The sequence below is a fragment of the Cyrtonyx montezumae genome, unplaced genomic scaffold (genome assembly GCF_038088225.1).
Source record: "Cyrtonyx montezumae isolate F1298 unplaced genomic scaffold, pur_monq_1.0 scaffold_23, whole genome shotgun sequence".
Taxonomy (NCBI): domain Eukaryota; kingdom Metazoa; phylum Chordata; class Aves; order Galliformes; family Odontophoridae; genus Cyrtonyx; species Cyrtonyx montezumae.
In genome coordinates, this window is record NW_027071970.1 from 3,724,541 (window position 1) to 3,746,412 (window position 21,872).

The 21,872-nt window shown below is 45.9% G+C and overlaps 1 protein-coding gene across 3 annotated transcripts in view; it reads right to left on the reverse strand.

The window, feature by feature from the left end:
• Positions 1-3,287: 3,287 nt before the first annotated feature.
• The window catches only part of SPPL3 (signal peptide peptidase like 3), a 53,177-nt gene continuing 34,592 nt past the window's right edge, over positions 3,288-21,872 (reverse strand). For 2 of the 3 annotated variants that reach the window (XM_065738849.1, XM_065738850.1), the window contains exons 3-11: positions 17,284-17,378; positions 15,381-15,500; positions 12,563-12,641; positions 11,748-11,860; positions 7,967-8,073; positions 6,943-7,106; positions 5,836-6,035; positions 5,210-5,319; positions 3,288-4,501 (exon numbers count right to left, since the gene is read on the reverse strand). In XM_065738849.1, the coding sequence (XP_065594921.1) occupies positions 4,430-4,501; positions 5,210-5,319; positions 5,836-6,035; positions 6,943-7,106; positions 7,967-8,073; positions 11,748-11,860; positions 12,563-12,641; positions 15,381-15,500; positions 17,284-17,378 (1,060 nt within the window). In that variant the 3' untranslated portion in view covers positions 3,288-4,429. The remainder of the gene's footprint in view (positions 4,502-5,209; positions 5,320-5,835; positions 6,036-6,942; positions 7,107-7,966; positions 8,074-11,747; positions 11,861-12,562; positions 12,642-15,380; positions 15,501-17,283; positions 17,379-21,872) is intronic. The other variant, XM_065738848.1, reaches the window with a different exon arrangement.

Below are 21,872 nucleotides of genomic sequence, written 5' to 3' on the forward strand. Positions count from 1 at the left end.
CAGGAAGAGGGACAGGATTCAGACTACACCTGGTATGGCCCTCGTGCAGACGAGTGCTCCAGCTGTAAATGGTTATTTTCCTGTGGTGCCACTTATTCCATTTATGTGTCAAGAAAACAGCAAGATCATGTCAGCAAGATTACATTACATAAAAGAGACCAGGAGATTAAAAAAACCCAATTTTTTATTTTTAAAGGACTACCTCTCCCCGTTTTCTTTTTTAATTCAAATATACCTTAATTTAGAATAGTTCCTTTCAGTCCTAAGACAGAATCTAAAGTGCTCATCCTTCCTGACCTCACACATGGAGGTACAGTGAATCCCCAGTGCACAAGGAGCAGTCACTGTTAGGCCACACCTGCTGCACTGATTTCCCTCTTCATCAAGGTGCTTCCCTTACACTTGCTTTCAGCCTGCTCCTCTTCCATCAGCAGCACTCAGTGATTGCCACTCATCTTCAGAGCTGACAGTGGCAGACTGGCTACAACATCTCAGCTGACAGAGAACACACTGCAGTAAGCTACAGACTGCACGGACCAGCATCCCATGGGGACCTTTTGCTGACAACAGTGGGCAGCATTAAGCAGCTGCTGCTCTCAGGGAGCCCAGCTGCACACCTGTAACCACAGCTTACCTTTGGGAACACCTGGTTAGCATTGCATGCCTTGATGACAAGCATCCTGCTAGCTGACATCAGTCCAACAGCTGAGCTGGCTAATGTTAACTGCCTGATGCTAACGACTGCATATTTGGTGCCAGTTTGCTCAGTGCTGCTCCTCTGTCACAGCCTGTAATCATCTCACACTGCGTGTCACCAAATGACAGAAAGGGTGGAGCTGGTCAAAAATCCCTGCATCTCAGCATGATGTTAACGCTCGAGATCCTTGGAATGTTTTAATAGCCTGCAAGTATTAGCTTAAAAAAACCCAAAACAACCAGAAACATGCACAGTCTGTGAAAAGCTCTTCCAGTGCCTTCCTTGCTGCCACAGGCTCAGGCAGGTACAGGAAACCTGCCTCCCAGCACTGTGCTCAGCAGTATTTTGGGGAAAACAGCAGTTACACACAAAGTCCTCCACAGAGCTCCCAGAGCAAAGAACTGGCTTTTCACTGAGCAACCCATGGGGATCTTATTCCACTCTGCTGCCATCAGAGACCATTTTGTCTTTAATGCTCCTCAGGGCTTAACTTGAAAGAAAAGAAACTGCTGAAAGAGCAAAGCACAATCAGGTTTTGCAGCATTAAATAGCTCAGCAAGATCCAGCCCAGCCCAGGCACTAACCTGGCTTTGTGTGAGCAGGGCTGCTTTCAGCAAAAGCTCAATTTCACCCAAAGTTTCTCAGTTTATAAACTGAGCCAACGTAGCACAGTGAAGGGAAAGTCAGGTGACATGCAACTCGCATGTGGGAGGAAAGCAGAGGCACAGCTGCACTTCCCATGGACACTGCTGCCCACGGTCCTCTGAATATGCACTGAATAGGTTACAGATGAGCTACAGGGAACAAAGCACAGCAAACCTTGGGAGATTTCAGCTGGAGGTTAAAAACTCACCAGTTAACAAGTTTGCAGGGCATGCAGTGGCAGCACAGCTCTCACTCGAACCCTTTCCTCACCTGAAGAGACACAGTAACGTGGAGCACTGTGAGGTTTCACTCCCGGGGCTCAGCTGATGGTACTGTAGCACCCACACCAGATCACTTCTACTTGTCTTTTCTGATGGTGTTATTGATAAGAAAAAAATGGACAAATGATTCAATTTTGTTTTGCCTAACCTGAAAGCCCTCATTAACCAGCACAGCCAACACAGCCACGTGCTCCAGGTTCATCAGGGAACATAAACAGCATAAAAATTGATGAATTTGAAAGACTAAAAAGAAACCAACAAAAAATAGCTGTGAGAACAAGAAAAAATAACAATGAAAAAACGCAGCAGTGCCATAGAAATGAAGATGCAGCTCACTGCTGCTGGTTACCTACACCACATCGTTCCACTCGCTCAGCACCTGTGTAAAAAGAATACCAGGGAGTTGTGCAACTGTTTCTCCCCTAACGAGGTCAGAACTAAGATGAAGTCAGTCCCAGCAGTCAGCATGTGTTCCCCATTGCTCCTGTGACTTCCCCTTTGCTCAGAGGACACGCCATACTTCCATGCTCACAACAGCAAACTTTCACCTCCACGAATGGCTCCTGCATGTCGCACCGTGGAAGCTGCAGCACTGGATGGTCTGACCCACCAGGCTGCTCCCAGAGCTGCGATCACTAGTCAGTATTTGCAGGACACATCAGCCATCCCAGATGGCCAAACAGCCAAAGTCCAAATCTTCCCAAGACTAAGAGAAAACCTCAGAGCAGCCAGTACAACTCCTAAGCTGACTATTCCCAAAGGCAGAGCAGAAAGCCAAACCTCCAGAACTGTTAGCTGCTTTGCATTTTGCAGTTCTGGTGCCTGTCCTAATCAGCAGTCAGACCTTGCTTTATTTTTTTGACAGTAACCTTTTACTCTCCCAACTAAAAGCTTTTCTTAGACAAAGAAATGCAGATTTCTTCTTAGACAGAGAAACCCAAAGGACCACAGCAGTGTGTTCAGTTTCACCCCTGATGTGCTGCTGGCCAGACTGCCAGAAGGTTTGTGTGCACACAGCAGAGAAAATGCTTTCAACCAAGTGGAAGAGAAGAGTAAGGGAAGGTAAGTCACAAATCCCACCTGAAAGGTCTCGGGGACGCCCCACCCCACCCTCTGGAGTGCCGTGCTGTTTTTCAGTGACTCCTCATGTTTTATCCGTGCCACATCCACTTCAGCCACTGCAGCACTACAGCCTGTGAGCTCAAACAGACCTGAGGACAACAGAGGAATACGTTAATTAAAAGCAGGGCAGGTGCTTTGTGAAGCACAGCCAGACACAGATTTTGCTCTTGTAATAACCACCAGAGCAGAAAGGATCAGTTTCACCAAATCTTCCTCACCTGTAGTGATGGAGCAGTGCCCTGCAGGTGCTGTGCAGGCTTCAGTCTTGCATTCCTGCTTTCCTGCTGCAGCTCACAGCTATCAGCACTGGGCTATCGAGGTTAACTCAGCTCTGCCTTTCAGGCAATGACACAACATAACTGCCACTGCTGCTCTGCCAAAAAACCACCACCACCTGAAGCATCAACACACAGACTGACCAGGCACAACAGCAAAGGACAGTTGGCTTTTTTCCTTTTTTTTTTTTTTTCCCTTTAAGGGGCAGGGGCATGGAAAAAATACAGCACACTAATGAAACAGAATGCAAAAAAATACAAAAAAAATAGAAAATAGAAAAAATGTATTTACAAGTGATACATTACTATGATCAGAAAGCACAAAGACAACTGCTGCTATAATACATGCACCGGGTCAGGAAGGATCTACTAAAAACCTGCAAGGGAGCTGTTTGTAGAAAAGAAAAAGGAAACGAGGCGACACCCTTCCCATCCCTCCCCCTCCAACAAACAGGGTTCAGTTTGAACGTTTTTCTTCCCTAGTTTGCTACATTGATCAAAATCAAATATCCCCTGAAGTCCATGAGTACAGTCAGTACAAATACTACATCTGATTTTAAATTGCAGGTTCGGTTTCAGGAGGGGGGAGAAAAACCAGCAGCTCATTGTAGATTCATATACAAGAAAGCCAGAGTAAACTGCCCTACATGCTAAAAATTACAGCAAGCCCCCGTCTGCTACATAGCATGATCTTAGCAGGTTTGCCTTTTTATTTATTCATATATATATCTATATGTGTGTGTATATATATATGTATAAAAATCGTGCCCTTTTTCACTGCAACATGACATCTGCGTGGAAATGTAACTTGTTACAACAAATTTTTATATATATACTGCAAGAAGTCACTCAATGTCTGTGGATTTAATAAGTAACCTCACACCACAGGAAATATTTAATAAATCAAAAACAAAAAACAAAACAAAAAAAAGAAACAAAAAAAAAAAACCCAATATCGTGACAGAAAACCTTCTGTCTCAGTTCATTTCAAAACTGAAGTCCGGCAGGAAACTGGTCCCAGTGTGTACGAGGGTCCGCTGAAGAAGCTTCAGTTTGCCTAACTGTTTCTTGTAGTGTTCACGAGTTTCTCAACGACTTCAAGCCGTTTTCAGTTTCAAGTCTGTCTCTCCCTCTCACGTAGGTAATAGTCTGCTACTAACCCATGAGAGTGAGGAGAAGAGGAAAGTGGCTGCAGCTGCACAAAGGGTCCCCAGTTCCACATCTGCAGGGTGATGAGACGGAGCTCCAGAACCTCAGCTTTTCTCCTTCCCCTCCTTTCAATTCATTCACACAAGTCCTGTAGTTGGTGCCTCCCCAAGTACCTGGCAGCCAGTCCAGCTTCAGGAGATGACAAAGCCACAAGTTAAAGTGAAGAGGACCAAGGCAGAAGTTCAGCTCACTCTGTTCCATCATACTTCCAAGAAGCGGGAGCTGCTGGACTTGGAGTGGAAAGGCTCAGACCACATGCGACGTAGATCGCCCTGAGCAGTAAAACAGCAGAAGGACCGTGCACTTAGAAAGTGTAAAGCCTGCTCAGAATTCAGGTTTTAAAATACAGGCATCATCGTGAGCGTATCTCAAAGAAAATCTGTTCTCTGTTTTGCAGATCACAACTAAGACAGTAAAATACATCCTTCCATTCACCGTCAGGTCAAAATGCTCCATTTGTGAGGCAGGCCCACCTCAAATGTTTATGTGGGTGGAAAGTTCTGCCCTTTCTTAGGCTCCATTTGCAGTCTGCTAGATGCATATTTCAAAAATAACCCCCAAACAGTACAGATAACATTTTAATATTCCAGTTCAGGACAGGTGCTTGGAAACGTGTATAGACCTGCCTGTTCTCTCCCTGTTGAGCCTGTGTGCAAACATTTTCCTTCATGACCAGCTGGGGGAGGACAAACTCTATTACTTAATTAGGACAGCTCTTAACACTTCTGAGTTTGTTTAGTTTGTATTTGCTGATACTTTCTGTGCACGCATTATTTTCCAGTTCAAGCATTACACATCTCAGTTACCCAGTGCTCCAAAATGAAAATCCCCCACAGGAGCAGCAGAACATCAGTTCTTGGCCACGGCTGTGAGCCAGGGGTGAGGACACACATCCCCCAATAGCTGCTGCCCACTGCAGGAGCACTGAACCCAGTGCCAGCTGAGCCCTGGGCTTCCTGCCAGCAATGATCCTGCCTTACCTTTAAATATGCCATGGTGAGGAGTGGCAATAAGGTGAAAGGTACCAAATACAGGAGGGCAGGTTGGGCTGCCCGGTGGATACGGGAGGCTACTGTTGCAGTTAATAGGCCTGCAAAAGAAAGAAGTGACTGAACATCTTTAAACAGCATACGGATCTTCTGGATCTTTTTATCCACAGGTGCTCTTTTACCCACCACTGTAAGACAGGCTATGGAAAAACATATTTATCTGTGCTTTGCTTTCCCTAAACTGTTACAAAATAAGGTAGTTATTCTATTTTAGTATTAGGCTGTGCTGAGCCACTCACTCCAGTTTTAAACCTCAAAGACTAAGCTAATAATAATGTGAACAAACCATGACAAAAAGCAAAGGAGATGAAGCTGAGAGCACCACAGTGAATTGCTTCACGTGCTGCTCTGTGCTGGTACCTCTTGAGACAGTCAATCAAGTCAGGAAGGGTTTCTGTCCCTCCACTGTGCCAATCAAAATCAAGAGAAGAACTCAAAAACATAACCAAGCAATCTCCCAAAGACTCTTTGTAACTGATTTAATTGTCTTTTAAACCTACTGCAGTAATCCAACTCCTGCTCTCTAAGCAGCTATGTACATCAAACCAATTACTCACCTACAAAATATCCAATAAGTGTGCAGTGAAAATAAGAGACCTTCTGCATACGTCCGGAGATGTTCCCTGGTCCTGGGGCACCACAGGAATCACTGTTGGCTTGTTTCTTGTAGTTGTCGTAGCGCAGGACGAAGCAGAGCAGAAGACCTGGCATCACAATGTCTCCAATCCCCAGCATAGAGAAGTGGCTGCCTGTGGAACTGGAGAGCAATTCAAACTGGGTTTGCATCCGTACATGAAGCGACAGACTCCTCCACTTGGTCTCTGAGCTCCATTTTGCACGTGCCCTCCTTACACTGGCAAACCTTTATGGAGCAGAACCTACTACATCAATACCATCAGTTCACGGCCTTTGAATTCAGACACAACGCACGTAAAGCCATAAAGCAGGTTCCCAGGACAGAGCCAATTGCTGAGCAGGTTAAAAATTAAGATTTGCCATTATCATAAACATAAAGATCTTCTGAAAACGATGCCAAATGAGTTTATTGCAGAATAAACAAAACAATTTTCTTCTTATCATTGCTGATAATCATCTCTGCAGTTTCAGCACTCCACCATCGAAGGAGCGGAGTGACGATAAGCCAGCGTGCTGCACGGCTGCTGCAGCACTCACAGGCTCAAAGTCCCACACATCAAGGAGCCCCTGCAGTACAGACGTGTGAAATAACCCCCGTCCATCACAGCACTTCTCCCAGTAAGGCTTCAGAGCCCACCCCAGTTCCTAACCCCCTTCCCAATTACCTGCAATTAAACAGTACCCGTGACTGCTCTAATTTCAGAATAAACCTACACTCTCCTTGTTTTGAAGCACGAGTTCATAAACGCTCTGCAGAGCAGAGGTGATTAAGCTGCACACATCAAAAAGCGCGTCCTGTTCTGAACAGGCCAGGTCCTAACTCAGCATCATCTCTGAATGCACGAGACAGCAAACAGGAAGCATCACATCCCTACAACTCTGCTACTGATGCTGTTATCACAGAGCAGGACTGACTGAATAGGAAACCAGGCTGGTGTTCTCCAACAGTGTTAGCAGAAGACAGGACCTAACACAGTGCTGGGGGAAGCTGTTCTTCAACAGCACCATGAAAGAACTGCTGGCTTTACCTTGGAAATACAAGTTTCCCAGGCAGTGACAGTCGGGGAACATCTCTGCCCACGTTTGGTCCCAGGTGAAGTTTCCGGGATAGAACATCGAGGGGATTATCAGCAGGTTGTGTGGCCACTTTCACCATCACGTTGCTGTTAAAGATGTACGCAGAAAAAAAGACCTACGGGGCAAGAAAATTGTCAGAAATGACAAACTGTAACTATACAGCAACTCAAAGCAGCTTTCCCCATTCTTTTTACTTCATCTCTTCAACAGAACACATCGTTTCCACTCCCATACACACACTGTGTATATAGAACAACAAAGAGCAGTTTTTTACACTCAATCCTCAAGAGTAACTGGAATTTACTTTCTGATACCGAGGTACTGACCCACAGGCACAAGGAGCACAGCAGGAAGGTACTAAGGCACTGAACACGAGGGAGCTCAAAGCAGAGAAGAGGTGCAGGGCTCCAACTGGGTGACACAATGCCTGCTGCTAGCAGACTGACACTGCAGCTCACACAGACCAGCACACTGCCAGAGCTGTCAGCAAGTGCCTCCCAGTCAGTGCCTGCTGCTACGCAAAGGCAGAACTGAATGCTTCCAGTATTACCAAATCTTTTGTCAGGTTTCTTGCACAATTCTGTAAGACTTCACGCCAGCTTCACTGCCCATACATCAGTTTGCATTCCTGTTCTGTGGGTTCCACTGCTGGTCTCGAGCTCGCACGCACACACCGTGCAAGCGTGGATAAGGCTGCACGTGTTCTTGTTCTGATCTGCAGCCAAGCCTTCAAAATCAAAGGTCTCATCTTTGCTTAAAATCTGCCAAAGTTAAAGCATTCTAATAATGTTCCTGCTTCTGTTAACTCATCAGTGAGGAAACTGTAATGCATTCCACTGAAGACTTTAAGTTTGCAGAAGAGAGCACTGAAGCTCATCAGCTTCGTACCAGCACGTTTCACAGAAAGACAGCACAAGGCCGATTACAAATCCAGACAATGAAAACAGTTTTAACAGAACAAAACAAAGCACTTACCCAAAAGACATCATAAATTAGTAACCCAGAGAGCAGCAAGCAGGAAACCTTCAGGCTCGGCAGCCGGACAAAGGCTATCATTGCAACACACAGGCCCATAGCCAGAGCTACAAAATGTAAGTATGTAATTAGTGCATTAAAAATAAAAACAAACCCCAAACCAAACAAGTAACGACAACAGAAAAAGAAACCCATGCTGCACCCCTCCCCCCCAAAAAAAACCCACTCAGAAGTGTTTGTTTGCATCTGCGCAGCACCGTGCACTCAGTGAGTCTGTAATATCTCCAGGTACTGAAGTTCTTACGAGTAAAGAGAAAACAAAATACATTCACGAGGAACACAGCTGTCTGTAAACACGTCCCCACAGAAACAGAAATACCACTCCACTGCCACTGCCCACCACAAATAAATGCTTTCATGCCATGGGTCCTACAGACCATCTCCCCCACAAAGCACCAGCTGTGCAGTTACAAACTACATCTCAGCCTTCAGCGCTCTGTGCCCTCAGCAGGAAACAGCTCTTATTCCATCAGGAGCTTTTCTAGTGAACGCATGACATAAAGAAGTAAAGCATCCATTGCTTACTCCAGAAATCAGCACGCTAACATGGCATGGTACAACCAGGAGGCAGTCAAACCACTCTTGTGCTTCAACAAGATTGTGCAAGAGCGTCCAGCCATCAGCAATGAGCTGCTGCTGTTTAGAAGCACAGGGATTCCCCAGTAACAAACTGTGTGAAAGCCTGCCCACCAGTGGGAAAAGGGCAGGTCCTCTCCCCAGGGGGAGCTTTCAGACAGACCAGCAAGCTGCACTGACTGACACCAAAGCTCAGAGCTGTCAGTTCTGTTCCATTATGGATGTGCAATGCAATATTAAACCTGAAGTGTGACACGCGTGTCCAGAAAGGGGAGATGGGAGGAACCCTTCCTCTGCAGTTACAAATCCAATCCCCTATGCATTTCACCAGCATAACCTCACCAGCATGGCAGCTTGATCAGGCACAGTTCACGAGTCAGCACTCTAGTTCTTACACTGTCATTGCAGAACTGCAAACTCCATTACACGTGTGCTTCACCCAGAAGATACAGAGCTGTTCCATCAAAGCTCTACAGAGATGATTTCGTACAGATTGGGAGACAACGCCACGGAGCAGCTCCCAGCACTGCCCACCTCAACATCCCCACTGAGCTGAGCTGCCAGCGTCAGTGCGGTGTGATCACAAAAGGGAATCCTCAGTCACTGCACTACTGCAACTTACTACAGAACATAAACTACTGAGGTTTCAAGAACTTGATGCAGCAAAGCAGTGAGCAAAAGAAGTGCGTTCAGTAATTCAGAACAGCCTTCCTCTGGCAGAAGAGCAAATACAAAGGAACAGACTGTCTTCAATCAAAGAGATCTCTCCAAAGCCAGTGCTAATAATAGCTCAGGCTGTCCTGTGTTTAGGAGAGGATTTCCACGTTATAATTAACTACAAGTGGAAATATTTTAACCAACGTGAAGTCTCATCCCATGTTCGTGCCATTCCTGTACTGTGGAAATTCACACGGGCACACACACACGACATGTTTTTATTGTACTGAGTGAACACAGTGCTTAAAAGGGGAGGGAAATTAAAACTGAAAGACGGATGGGTACATAGCGAGACAGGTGGAGGGACAGACAAACAGAAGGATGGAAGATGTAAGGACAGATGGGACAGAGCATCACACGGACAGATAAAGACAGACAGCTTGGACAGCGCGTCAGATGGAAAGACAGACTGATGGAGTGATGGACAGCAGAAAGACAGACTGACAGGCAGACTGCCACAGGAGCAGACAGGACAGGATGGTGGAGTGCTGGATGGATGGAAAGATGGACCATCAAACTGCATGTTGGACGGATCCACCCATCTCTGCCCTGCTGTCTGTCCAGCAGTCTGTCCTGCTGCAAATGCCCATCAGCCCACCAGCTGCCTGTCAAATCATCTTTCTATGTTCGTCCCAGAGGGACTGACTGACAGAAAGATGGACGGACTGATGGGAAGATGGTCAGTTAGTCTTCCTCATCCTGTCAGTCCGCTCATCACTCTGTCTCTCTGCCCACCTGCCCACCTCCCTGTCCTTTATTCTTCCCATCCATCCCTCAGCCCATCAGTCCAACTGACAGACAGACAGACTGACAGACAAGGAGACAGAAGGACAGACCAACACAGACCAAAAGCAGCACCAAGAGCAGCTCAGCTGCAAGCACTGAACTGACAGTGTTACCTGGAAGTTACCATCCAGACAGCTGGAGGGACCGACTCCCACGCCCCACCACGCACACCTCTTACAGAATAAGGACATGCTCAGGAATATTCTGAAGGTTACCATTATTCCTGCACACACGATTAAACCTTAGGCTTGCAGATGTATCTTTTTAGCTCTACTGAACTACTGCAGCCAGAACAGATGACACTGGTGGTGCAATTTCTGCCTTGCACAGCGTTACGTAAACAGCAGGACTTAAGCTTCACCCATAAGCCACCAGCTGACCTTTGAAACAGACAGGTGCTGAAGCTGTGACCTAATTACGTACCTATAAAACTCTGCAAGTGTATTCACAAAGCAGAAATAAAACACACACCATGTAGCAGTTTCTGTTTGGTTGCTGCAGCAGTTAAGATCCATTGCAGTTCCCAGGGTACCCCAAACTGTTCAGTTCACCCCACTGCTGTGGAAGGACACTGCACTCCCATTTTCCATCTGCAGGCACTTCCTCTGCTCAGGAAAGCTTTTAAAATATAGCCTTCTTCAGGAACAATGCAACCACGTACCAGGGCACAAGGGAATTCCATTTGAGCAACAAAGGCTTTTCTGGCAGAAACTGCTGCATCTTGATTTAGTAGGTAATAGAAAAAGCCAATGTGTATTTCCTTTTTTACTTAGCTCTAAAATACCTGAGGACAGATTCAGCTGCACAACAAGGCACACCCTGCTCCCCCTGCAGCCAGAGGTGCAGGCAATGCAAGGCACAGTCACATCTGCTTCATTTCTGCTGACATAGGACCTGAAGGATTGAAACAAACCAAGCGAGGCCAACCTGTATAGTACAACCTCCCCTAAGATACTCCAAAGACAAATGGCAGAAACACAGTTCACGACATCAGAAATAACCACAAAGAAACAGAACCAAACCCAGGAACACTACCATCACAGTGAGCTGCATCAGCTCACCACATGACTAAATGAATGCCAGAGCCAGCACAGGAGATCTGGAAGGCAGCAGAGGAGGAAAGCTCTTTGTGGGAACAGTAAGCTGTGAGTTTGGTTCAGCCAGGATAGAAAAAGGGAAAAAAACAAAAACATACACAGACTTGAAGCCAGCTGGATGCCTGCCAGCCTCACCCATCCCAGCCAGCACCACCACACAACGAGCTGCTGCCTCACAGCAAAGTGCTCGACAGTCCGAAGCAAAACCCAACGCAACGCGCAGCAGAAATGAACCGCACTGTTCGGATCACGTTCTGATTCCTGAGCAACCACTGTCTCCACACACCTCAACCACAAACCAACTCTCCGCGCGGAGCAGGACGCCTCAGGGGCGTTGTGGCACTTCCCGGGAAGCTTTCACAAACCTGAAAAACGTGTCCCAAACATTACCCCTGCGTGCATCTGACAGGGCTTGTTCCCAGGGAGTCTACCACACGACTATTACAACTCAGCAAGACATTAAGACAGCAAATGTCGCCAGCCACCCCCAGGGGTCCGCATGTGTCAGAACAGGCACGGCCCAATCCCTTCGTTCATGTACTCACCATCCATGAGGAGCCAGTGGCCAGTTAGGACCCAGATGAGCACCAGCATCACAGACAGTGAAAAGGAGAGCAACTCAGCAGCAGTGAAACGCCCGCAGCAGCCAAAGGAAATCCTACAAACAACACACAAACATTAGCGACAGGACTTCATGCTTCCACTGACACAACTGAAGATGGATGCTACTGGAACAAAGCTCAACTGTCAAGTTCTTTTGCCATAAACAGGTTCCAGAACTGCAGCGAAATACACTTTGCGAATATTCAAGTGATGTGTAAAGCCTGAACTAAAACGATGGAGTAAGACCAGTGAATCCTGGCTCCTCTCTTGAAATGGTTAGCATGAATGGCATTTCCCAGTACCATCTGGAAGTGCTTTTTGCAGCAGGAGCCCGAGTCACAAGAAAAGAAACAAACATCTGGCTTCAAAACATGACAACAACCCCTGTCATCTTCACTCGTGTAACTGCAGTCTCCAAACAAGCCAGCATTAACATCCTTAGTTCAACGTTAACAAATGTTAAAACCCAACATCAGTTCTGAAACTGAACTCTCAGCAAAAACAAACCAAACTTCTTAAAAGCCACTGTTGGGAAATCCAGTCCCCTGTAACAGTGTTGTGCTTCCCAGCCTGGCAAGCACACATGACTTGTGGGAACGATGCTTCCTCGTGCCAGAGTGGAAGCACAGTGTTTGCACAAAGTATGCACGAACTTGAGCCCCAAGGTTAATGCTTGTAACCAAAGACTCTGCTAAAGAATTCATATTAAAATAAATAACATACAAGAAGAGGAGTAAAACATCTTTCAAGTCCTTACTTGTTTTGAGGCGAACAAGGCCGTGTTAAGTACTGGCACATCGGGAGCAGAAGGAAAGCAAAAGCTATTGTTGCAAGGACTAGAAAAGGAAGAAAAGGTAATATTAGTGCTTTCAGACCTCTACAGTGCACAATGCAGCTTCTCCGATTTGAAAAAGCTCTTGCAACAACATCCTCTCATCATACACAGTGTTACTAAAGCAACAGCAGTTACACACTGCAAGGCTCTTCACAGAACTTGTTTCAAACTTCTATCACAATAAAACCCCTTAAAAGAATTAAATGCTCCTATCTCCAAATCTAAAAAGAGAAAAATACATTAACAAAATCACCATCAAAGCCATTGAGATCACGTTGGCCATAAGAAGTTGTGTGTTCCAGGAGTCAACAAAAAGGAACAAACTTTACTACAGACTGTGGGTTCTCAACGTTTCAGCACACAGCATGCACCAGGCAGCACAACAAAGGCTTCTCTGGTTTTTCATCTCGGTCACTTTTTTCTCCCTTCTCACTCACAACCATTTCTTCATTACTCAGTCACAGTACGACTGACAAACAGGTGAACTACAAAGTGCTTTGAGCTTCTGAGAACAGGAAAAGCAGTAAAAGGACGCACAACCCAACACATCTCCACGAATGTCTTGTTTTGATGAAGGATATTTATCCCACCCACACATCTGTGAAAAAGTTCAGCAACTGTTGGCATTTCTAACTGCTCCTCCCTTCCAGCTTTCTGCCTTATAACAGCAGCACGGGTTTTGCACTCAGGCTCTGAAAGGCAGGAGTGCATGGAGAAGCACCTGGCAGCAGCACAGACAAACACACACTGAAGGAATGAGCATCCACTCATCCTTGGAAGTTCTGGTGGTCGTTACTGCTTTTTTTAAATCATATTTTTTAGTCTTCCTTAAGCTATGAGGGCACAGGGGAACCAAACGCTGTCTTCAGTGCAGTCAATCGAAGGAAAACTGGCTTGGTCACACCGTGTGTTTCCAGCCCTCAATTCTGCCCCATCTGGTTGGAAGAAACCAACCCATAACCAAATAAATTGACACAGAAACTCACAGTTCTATTTGTATTTCAGATAGGAGGGGAAAAAAAAGCAGAATGGGCAGAGAAAGAGCACAGAGTGTAACACCTCTGCACTCAGGTACCTCGGACACCTTTCAGAGGTGTCTGGGAAAGGTCCCCCACCAGAGGACCCTGCACCTCCTGCCCTGGCTTCCGCCACCACCACTCCCTCAGGGAGAGGTCAGATGTAATTGCACCAACACATCTGCCCACAAGGACCCATTCTCAACATCACTCCCTCTTGCCCAGGCTTCCAGCTTGACATTTCTCCTTCCCCTCAGCCTCAGTACCTACTGTAGGATCGGTGTGCCTTGGCCTAACTGCCCGCAGAGGGCACCGTGTCACTCCCCAGCTCTGCCTGCTCCCAGCCCAGGGCTGCAGTGGGGCCTTCCCTGCATCCTGACCCTTCCCTGCACAGCCAGTGTTTGAGGCAGGAAGATTTAAGAGCTGTTTAAGAAACCAGACACCAGCCAGAATTTGAAAAAACACCCACACCAGCCTCTGGACTCTACACAAAAGAACACATAATTGAGCTGGAGACCCGGCCCTGGCTCCTGAGCTCTGTGCTGAGTGACACTCCCTGATGTGAGGCCAGCAAAGCACACAACAGCATCAGAAACCAAAAGCAGAGACACCCTGAGGCACCAATTCAGAAAGACTCAGTACTCTTAAACCTGGAACAAAGCCTGGCTGGCACAGTGCAGCCTGCTACACACCACAAGCCTCACAAATAGAGTTACAAATGTCAGGGTCATTCTGGAAATACATGGTCCAATAAGCCTGGCTTAAAGGCTCTTCTTTTGTCATAAAGCTTCACTTATCACCAACATCTCTTGAAGTTATATGAAGTAATGATCTACTTCAGATAGGAAAGGATCCACACGACAGTGGCCATAGTGGCACAAAGCACCCAGCAGCGTGCCACCAGCTGCACAGACTGCAGCCCCAGGACTCATCTGGAGAGCCTTCACCCACCAACATCAGCGCTGCTGAGGGGTGGACATCAGGAGGGAAAAGCACACACTGCAAATGGGTGAAGTGGGAGAAGATGAGAGGTACTGAGGGGGTTAAAAGTCTTCCCAGACTCGTGAGTGTGAACTGAGGACAATTCTTTAAAGCTTGTGCAGCACAGAGGACCTTGTTTCCCTGAATAGCAGCTGCTCTCTTGGAAATCTGCAGGAAGATCAAGAGGCCAACATTTTCCAAAAAAATCAGAGTCCTGGTATTTACTTAAACAGCCAAATGTAAATAATAACAAACAGCACCAGAGAGGCTGCAATCTATTTGTGATCATCTCATTTGTGCCCTAAGGCCAACAGTGCAAGAGGAACACCAATAATTAAAAACCTTTCCAACTATGAAAATCAGTGTAAGAGCAAAAAACAAAACTGAACTAGGAAGAGAAGTCTGAGAATGGTCTCCAGAGCCTCCTCCTATGCTGTGAACTCACCCAAAATTGTGCTAAGATCTTGTTTTTACCAGGAGAACTATTTACTTAAAATGACACATCCAGCACCTTTCAGAACTCCTGCCATGTATAGGTCAATGAGTTTAACAACTCTTAAAGTGGAAAATACTCCTCAAACAACATTTGGCATTCATCACTACAGAGTGAAAGCAATCACGGAGCCAATTCATCTTTGGAAAACGCACTATGACATGCCTTATAATTTTCACCAACAACGTGAAATGACATCAGTGCTTCCTCTTCTATTCCAATGATTACAAAGAGAAGAAAATGCAGTCACCTGCTGTGCATATTGTGAAGACAACTTGAACTGAATCGAAGAAGAAGAACATAACGAGGAGAGACACAGAGGCTCCAATGGGCAGGAACAGCGCCTGGGTGGAATCGATGGTTTGAATACCTGCACAAGAAAGGTGACACTTAACGTGGGCTCCTTACCAGACACATGCCAGAAGCCTGTCCTGACCTACAGACACCACTCAGGGTCTGAACACTGCTCCGTGTCAGTGCTGGTGCCGTAGAAATTCACTCTGTACTGCAGCTCTGAAATGACACAGCTTTGTCAGGAGGTGTGGGCACCAAACCAGGACTGTGCTTTGTGGCAACTCAAGAGCTGAAAGTTGAAAGCAGACTTGTGTTTTTTTTCTCCTGGTGCCACAGAATGAATAACAAGTTAAAAATTAACATTAGCTTGTAATTATGAATCACATACGTATGCGTAAACCTATACACAAACACTCACACAAGTATACACACACACACTGCACTGTGTGTAAAAGTGTGCGTATTTTTTCCAGGAGAGTTGCACAGTAGCGGGCTGCTTACAGAACTCATCGTTAGCCAGGTATTTAGGGATGTCAAAAAACACACATGGATATGAAAAAAACACAATTTCTGTCATTAGAGTGTTGTAATTTTTATAAAAGAAAAGCAGAACCATGATCACGGACATCACACTGCTTACACTGCACAAATGTTTGGTGCTTCTGTGATACTGAGGAGTGACAAAAGGGTGAAGCACAACACAGACAGCCCAGTGATGACAGCACCGAGACAGAAAGTCCTGCGTCCTAATCTGCAGCTTACATCTAGTTCCTCCTGCCTTGAGAGATGAAATTTATTTATGTGCCCTTCAATTCCCAAGGAAGCAAACAGAAGTGACATGTGACAAACTGCCCTGGCATACGTGAATTAGTGCGTGCAGAGTTAAATGTCAAAGTTCTTCATTCCATTTCTGATCAGTTTGATGGCTAATCCCCTCCCTGCACTCACTCCCCAGATGTGCAAAGCCCCAGCAGTTCACTGCTGAACCATCTCCATGCTGGAACTGTGCTGCCAATGGTTAAAAACCCCAACGCCACAGAAACACACACTCCTTGTTATTCTGTATTAATTTCAAGCTGTATTTCTTGTTTGAAACAAAGCCACCATCCAGGGGTTTGTGCACAGGGCCCACACGTCCCAGTCCTGTGTTTCCAAATTGCTGAAGCTTCATTCTAGAGCCTGTCCTCACAGTATGGCCACATACATTACTGTAAATCACACCCAGGTGTGAATTTACAGCACACCGTGTACAACACATTCCACTCCAGTTGTTAACATACATATTTTTGCTTGAAAAAATCATACCTATGATGGCCAAACTGCCTGGAATCTATTCATCCAGTAACAGAGGGGACAGCCACCACACTGCAGCTGACAGGTTAATCTCTGCTCTGAAAGGGCTGTGTGTACACATGCTTTGCTGTCCATTTTACACGAGCCACCCAAAGCCGTGTGAAAGCTATATGCCCTCAGGCATATATCCCATCTATAGGGATGATTCAGCTTCTCTGTTGATAAAGTTGAATCATCCCTATAGACTCCTATCAACACCAGACAAAGAGAAATGACACTGCCTTCCTTATCTGTATTTCAAATATAAAAATAAAAGCAGTTTCCATACCCAGTAGGACCCAACAAATTGCACAGCATGAAGTTCCTATGCTGTTTGGAAACATTACACTGATGGTTTAAGTTCAGTTCTGTGGGCACGAAGCAGGTGATGGCACATGCTTCCACAGAACAGCTCCAGTACATCAGTCATGTGAACCTACAGAGCACGAGCTGACACACATGGCTGGGCAAAAAAGGGCAGAGCAACATGCTGAAGTGATGGAAGAAAGATAAGGAGAAAAGCTGACCCTTACTGTTATTGGTGCTGTTGCCATTAAAAGACCCAGCCGTGCTGCTATTGTCCTTCTCTTTGTCTTGATTCTCAAAGTCCATGTTAAGAGACCTGCAGGAAAGAAAAGCAAACTTAGCAGGCAAATTTCAAACTCCCATCTGGGTTTATCGGCTGTGATCTCATTACCATCCCACTGCTACAGTACTTTCCCCCTGAGAAAGTCCCAGTTTGCTTTTTAGAAGCTGGTTATTAAAAACCAAGCCACTATACACAGCAGAAATCACACACACACACACACACACACACACACACAAAGCCTGTGGTTCAGTGAGGCCCCAGTCACACCTCCAGTACTGAGACCCACACTGCACTGTCTGAACTGGCCACTTAACAACAAACTTTGCTTATAAGTTTCTCTGCTGAATATAAGGCAGCTCTTAGGTAACTGCAACAGCTTCAGCAAAGCCTAGATGGTAACCACGTATGTATCTGAGATTCTGAAGCACAGATGAGGGGAGGAAGCTCTCACTAACAGGTACACACTGGCAACTTGACTCCCTGCAGCAGCTGCCATTCCTCTGCATGCTGGCTGAGCTCCAACTGATTCACCTTCCCATTTTTATCCATACACTGACCACAAAGCCCAAACAACACACTATTCTATCACTTCTGCCACAATCCTTCCATGCAGTTTCTACATTACATTCCAACAAATTTTGGCTTAACTTTCTGAAAGGAGGGAATTCCATTTCAGGCCCATTTCAGGCAGTGACCATTTCTATCATTAACTTCTATGTTGCCTCATACAAAACTCCTAGCCATCAAAATTACCACAACAGTTTCTCCTCCTAACATGCATGCAAGTTACTCAGGACACTGCTGCAGATTGAGTTATTCAAATATGCTGAGCCACTGTACTCCTCCCTTAAGCCTTCTGGTCAACAAGCACTAAGATCCTTCTTTTCTTTCCCAAGCAGAGCTGCAAACAATCGTACCATGCAAAGTAAGCACACTATTCATTTGCCAGACTGGTAAAAAAAAAACAAAACAGAACATCACAATCTTCTGTTCCACCCTACGGTATCAAAGCTATTTTGTGTTGGTCTATAGGTTACCCACAGGTAAGCTGCTTTGTGCTGCAGCCCTATAACCTGCCATCAAGCACATGTGGGGCTGCAGTACACAGGCAGGCATGGTGTATACAGAAAGCAACTAATTCTGGTTCTGCTTCCGTTACACAAGTGATTCCATGACAAAGTGGAAGCAAAACGCTCACTTGCACAAAGCATGAGGAAGCTTAAGCCTGACACATACAGGACTTGGAGCATCAGCTCCACACCAGTGCCCTATCAGTGGTACCAGGAGCTCCCCCACACCTCCAGGGCCAGCAGCACAGCAAACTGGAAAGGTGTTACTGTATGTACTGCTCACAAGCAACTTCATCACAATACAGCCAGCAATTATGACATTACTGCATGCAAACATCCTCACCTCTCAATTAAGCACAAACGAGGAAATTACTCCCCCTTTCCCTCAGAAAGGCAGCTGCTGATCCAAGCCAAGTTCTGAAGCACCCAGACCAAATTTGGGATTTAGCCCTTCCCTGCTACAAATGATCACCAATACAATAAGAAACGGAGGAGCAGTCACTAAAGCATCCTCTGAGAACGTTAAAAAACAAGATATGCCAAAAATGACTAGACTGTAAAGAAGCAGCAGACACAGAAACGCTTGCTCTTTTTATTCATGGTTTTTGCTTCGTTTCCATGAGCAGCATTCCTGCACAGCTCCCACCAGGCAACGAACCACAGATGCTGGTCCTGTGGGTCCTCACAGTGCCTCTGATTTCCTGCAGAAGGCTTCAAAGCTCAGCTCCCACAGGGCAGCACTCAGCAGGGTGACACCCAGGCCAGAGCAGTGAGGAAGCTGCTGGCACGTTACTATCGTACGCGTTCAGCTTCAGCTGTGGATCACTTCTATTGCAACAAGGCTTCAGGGAAACCCCGCAGGAAAATATTCTTATGAAGCGAAAGAGGAAATACAAAACGGAACGTGCATCTGAAGTCGGCTGGAGATGTGATAAACTGACAAGTTCCTCCTTGCATTGCTCAGTATGAACAGCTCTGGGACTGTGAGAACTGGGGGCTGCTGCTGAACTGCCAAACTGCAGCTGCTCTACATGAAACAATGACAGTCAGAACCAAACACGGAGCTGGGATTGCTGAATTCATTCAAATCTCAAAGGAGAGAGAGGCTAAAACACGTTCTGCGCTCCAACACTGCTACAATGCCTTTTACAATATGCCTGAGATTAAAAGAGAAGTTCTCATGCAAGATCTGGAGGAGGAATAAGAGGGGCAATAAAAGCAGAAAGTACTGCCTAGATGGAGTGCTAGCTCCTAAGCATGCCATGCAAGAGAGGTGCCCCAGCTCTGCTGGAGCAGCCCACCTGCAGCACGTGCTCACACGCACCCACCCGTGTGTGTGCACGTGGGGACACCCTGGTGGCCTTCAGTGGAAAGGCCTGGCCAGCCCCAGCTCTGTCCTGCCAGCACTGCTGCAGCAGGTACTCACAACTCCAAGCACACCCCTTCTCTCAGCAGCGAGCTATTTTTATTACCCCACTCACTATTACCAGAATTAGTCACACATTTTATTTGAATATTTTGAACCACTGCCACAGAGATAAATCTAAGGTTCTTACACCTACTTACACATTTCATATGCAGCTGAAACACACAAAATGCTGTTAACTAATGAAGGTTAGGAACGTGGATCCATCACGGCTTTTAGCACCGTTTAAGAACAAGAAAAGAGAAGGTCCTTATCTCACCCATCTGCAACCTAAATAAGCAAGACAGAGCAGGGAAAGTGCAGGAAAATAAAACCAATATGCATTACTCTTCCATAGCATATATTCTATGGTATTGAGGACTCTAAAACATGACATGCTTAACATGGGAAAACCAGAGATCCTTTGGGATGGGAAGGTCAGTCCTCATCTACACACAGGAGGCACAGCCTGCACTTTGGTTCTGTATCAGCCCATGAAGACAGCAGTGATTTGTGAGGGCCCACGGTCACTGTTTCTGAAGTGGGGAGCAAACCACCTCATATACTTTAAATGTTGAAGCATTAAAAAAAAAAAAAAAGAACATAGCTGCTTAAAACCTGAGCAGTTTCCTCTGCAGATACTTGCTAAATAAAAGCAGGCCTCATTCTGATTGAGAAGCATCCATGGAATAGTTTAAAAAGGAGATACCAGATGAGACACATCATGGGTTAAATGAGGCTTTACATAAGTATGTTTGAGTAGGTGATAGGATAGAAGAAGATCTAGCTGTTACCTGCCTGCAAAGTGACCCAGCAGGTAAGCCACAGAGAAGCACCTCTACAAGAAGTGCATGGCAGGAAACACAGAGAACAACTCATCTCCAGCCAACCTCGTCTCTCTGAAAAGCTATAACTAATATATGCCCTTGCGTGGTGCATTTTATAGCTTGTAACTGTTTGAAGGATCACAGCCGCCCTTCTGACAGCTAACAACAAAGCACATCAAGCACGGGGGCTGAAGGAGGGTCAGAACACGTATGGAGATGTTCAGAAGGGCTTGAAATTATAATTCCTGATCTAGCAAAAAGGAAGGGAGGAAATGCTCTTCTATCCACAGTAGGAGAAGCAGGAGCTCTACACTGTAAGCTCTACTGTATTATGGGTGCTGGCTTTAGCCAGGGTCTGTTGGACATTTGTCTCAGTATCTTGGTTTGGTCTCACTTGTTAGATTGCTTTTGCTCTGTCTGGGCAAACACTACCAGTATCAATCAGGACAGTGGACCAGGCATTGCTCTGTTCCCCTGAAACCTCTTGCATTAGATTAGATCCACCGCACACGTGGATTTTATCCTAATGACTCATCCACCCAATCCTTTCTGATCCTATTACTGCACTGTTTAAGTCAGTTGCCAGCAATATTTCCATAGCTCTACTTGCTTCTTTTCAGACTGAGAATCAGAAACCATGCCCAAGGTTATGTGAGGAGGACTGTTTTCTTTTAGTCACACCACAGCTCTGTTTGGATTTCAGCTCATATCTATGAAAAAAGCTAAACATAGGAAATTATTTTCTAAACACCAGATCTTATCTCAGTCTGCAGTAAGCTGGAGTCCTCAGGAAGCATGCAGAAGAAGGCGACCAGAACAGGCATTTTCTCATTTGGTTTGCATCCATCACCTCTCATCCGCTAAGCTAGGCTCTTCTGAAGTGTACACTCCTTGGAAACTGTGCAACTTATAATGCAAATCGTGGGGCAAAATAGTAAACGAGTGTGTATAATGGCAATAGGACACCAAAGAGCAGGTGACACTGTTCCAAGCACGCTGTGAATGCACTCCTCAGGTGCTGTCATACTGGAAAGCAAAACTATGACACGAGTTCAGAGGGAGAACAAAGGTTTCTCGAAACATACTCAAGTCTCCTGAACGGTGTGAACTAGATTTTTGACTTGTCTTCTGACCTTGTTAAACTTAAGGGACAGGCATTCTCAGGCACTCTGCTAGAATTCAACCCTGACAGTGTTTCCCACTTCTCTATTACACTTACAGCCAT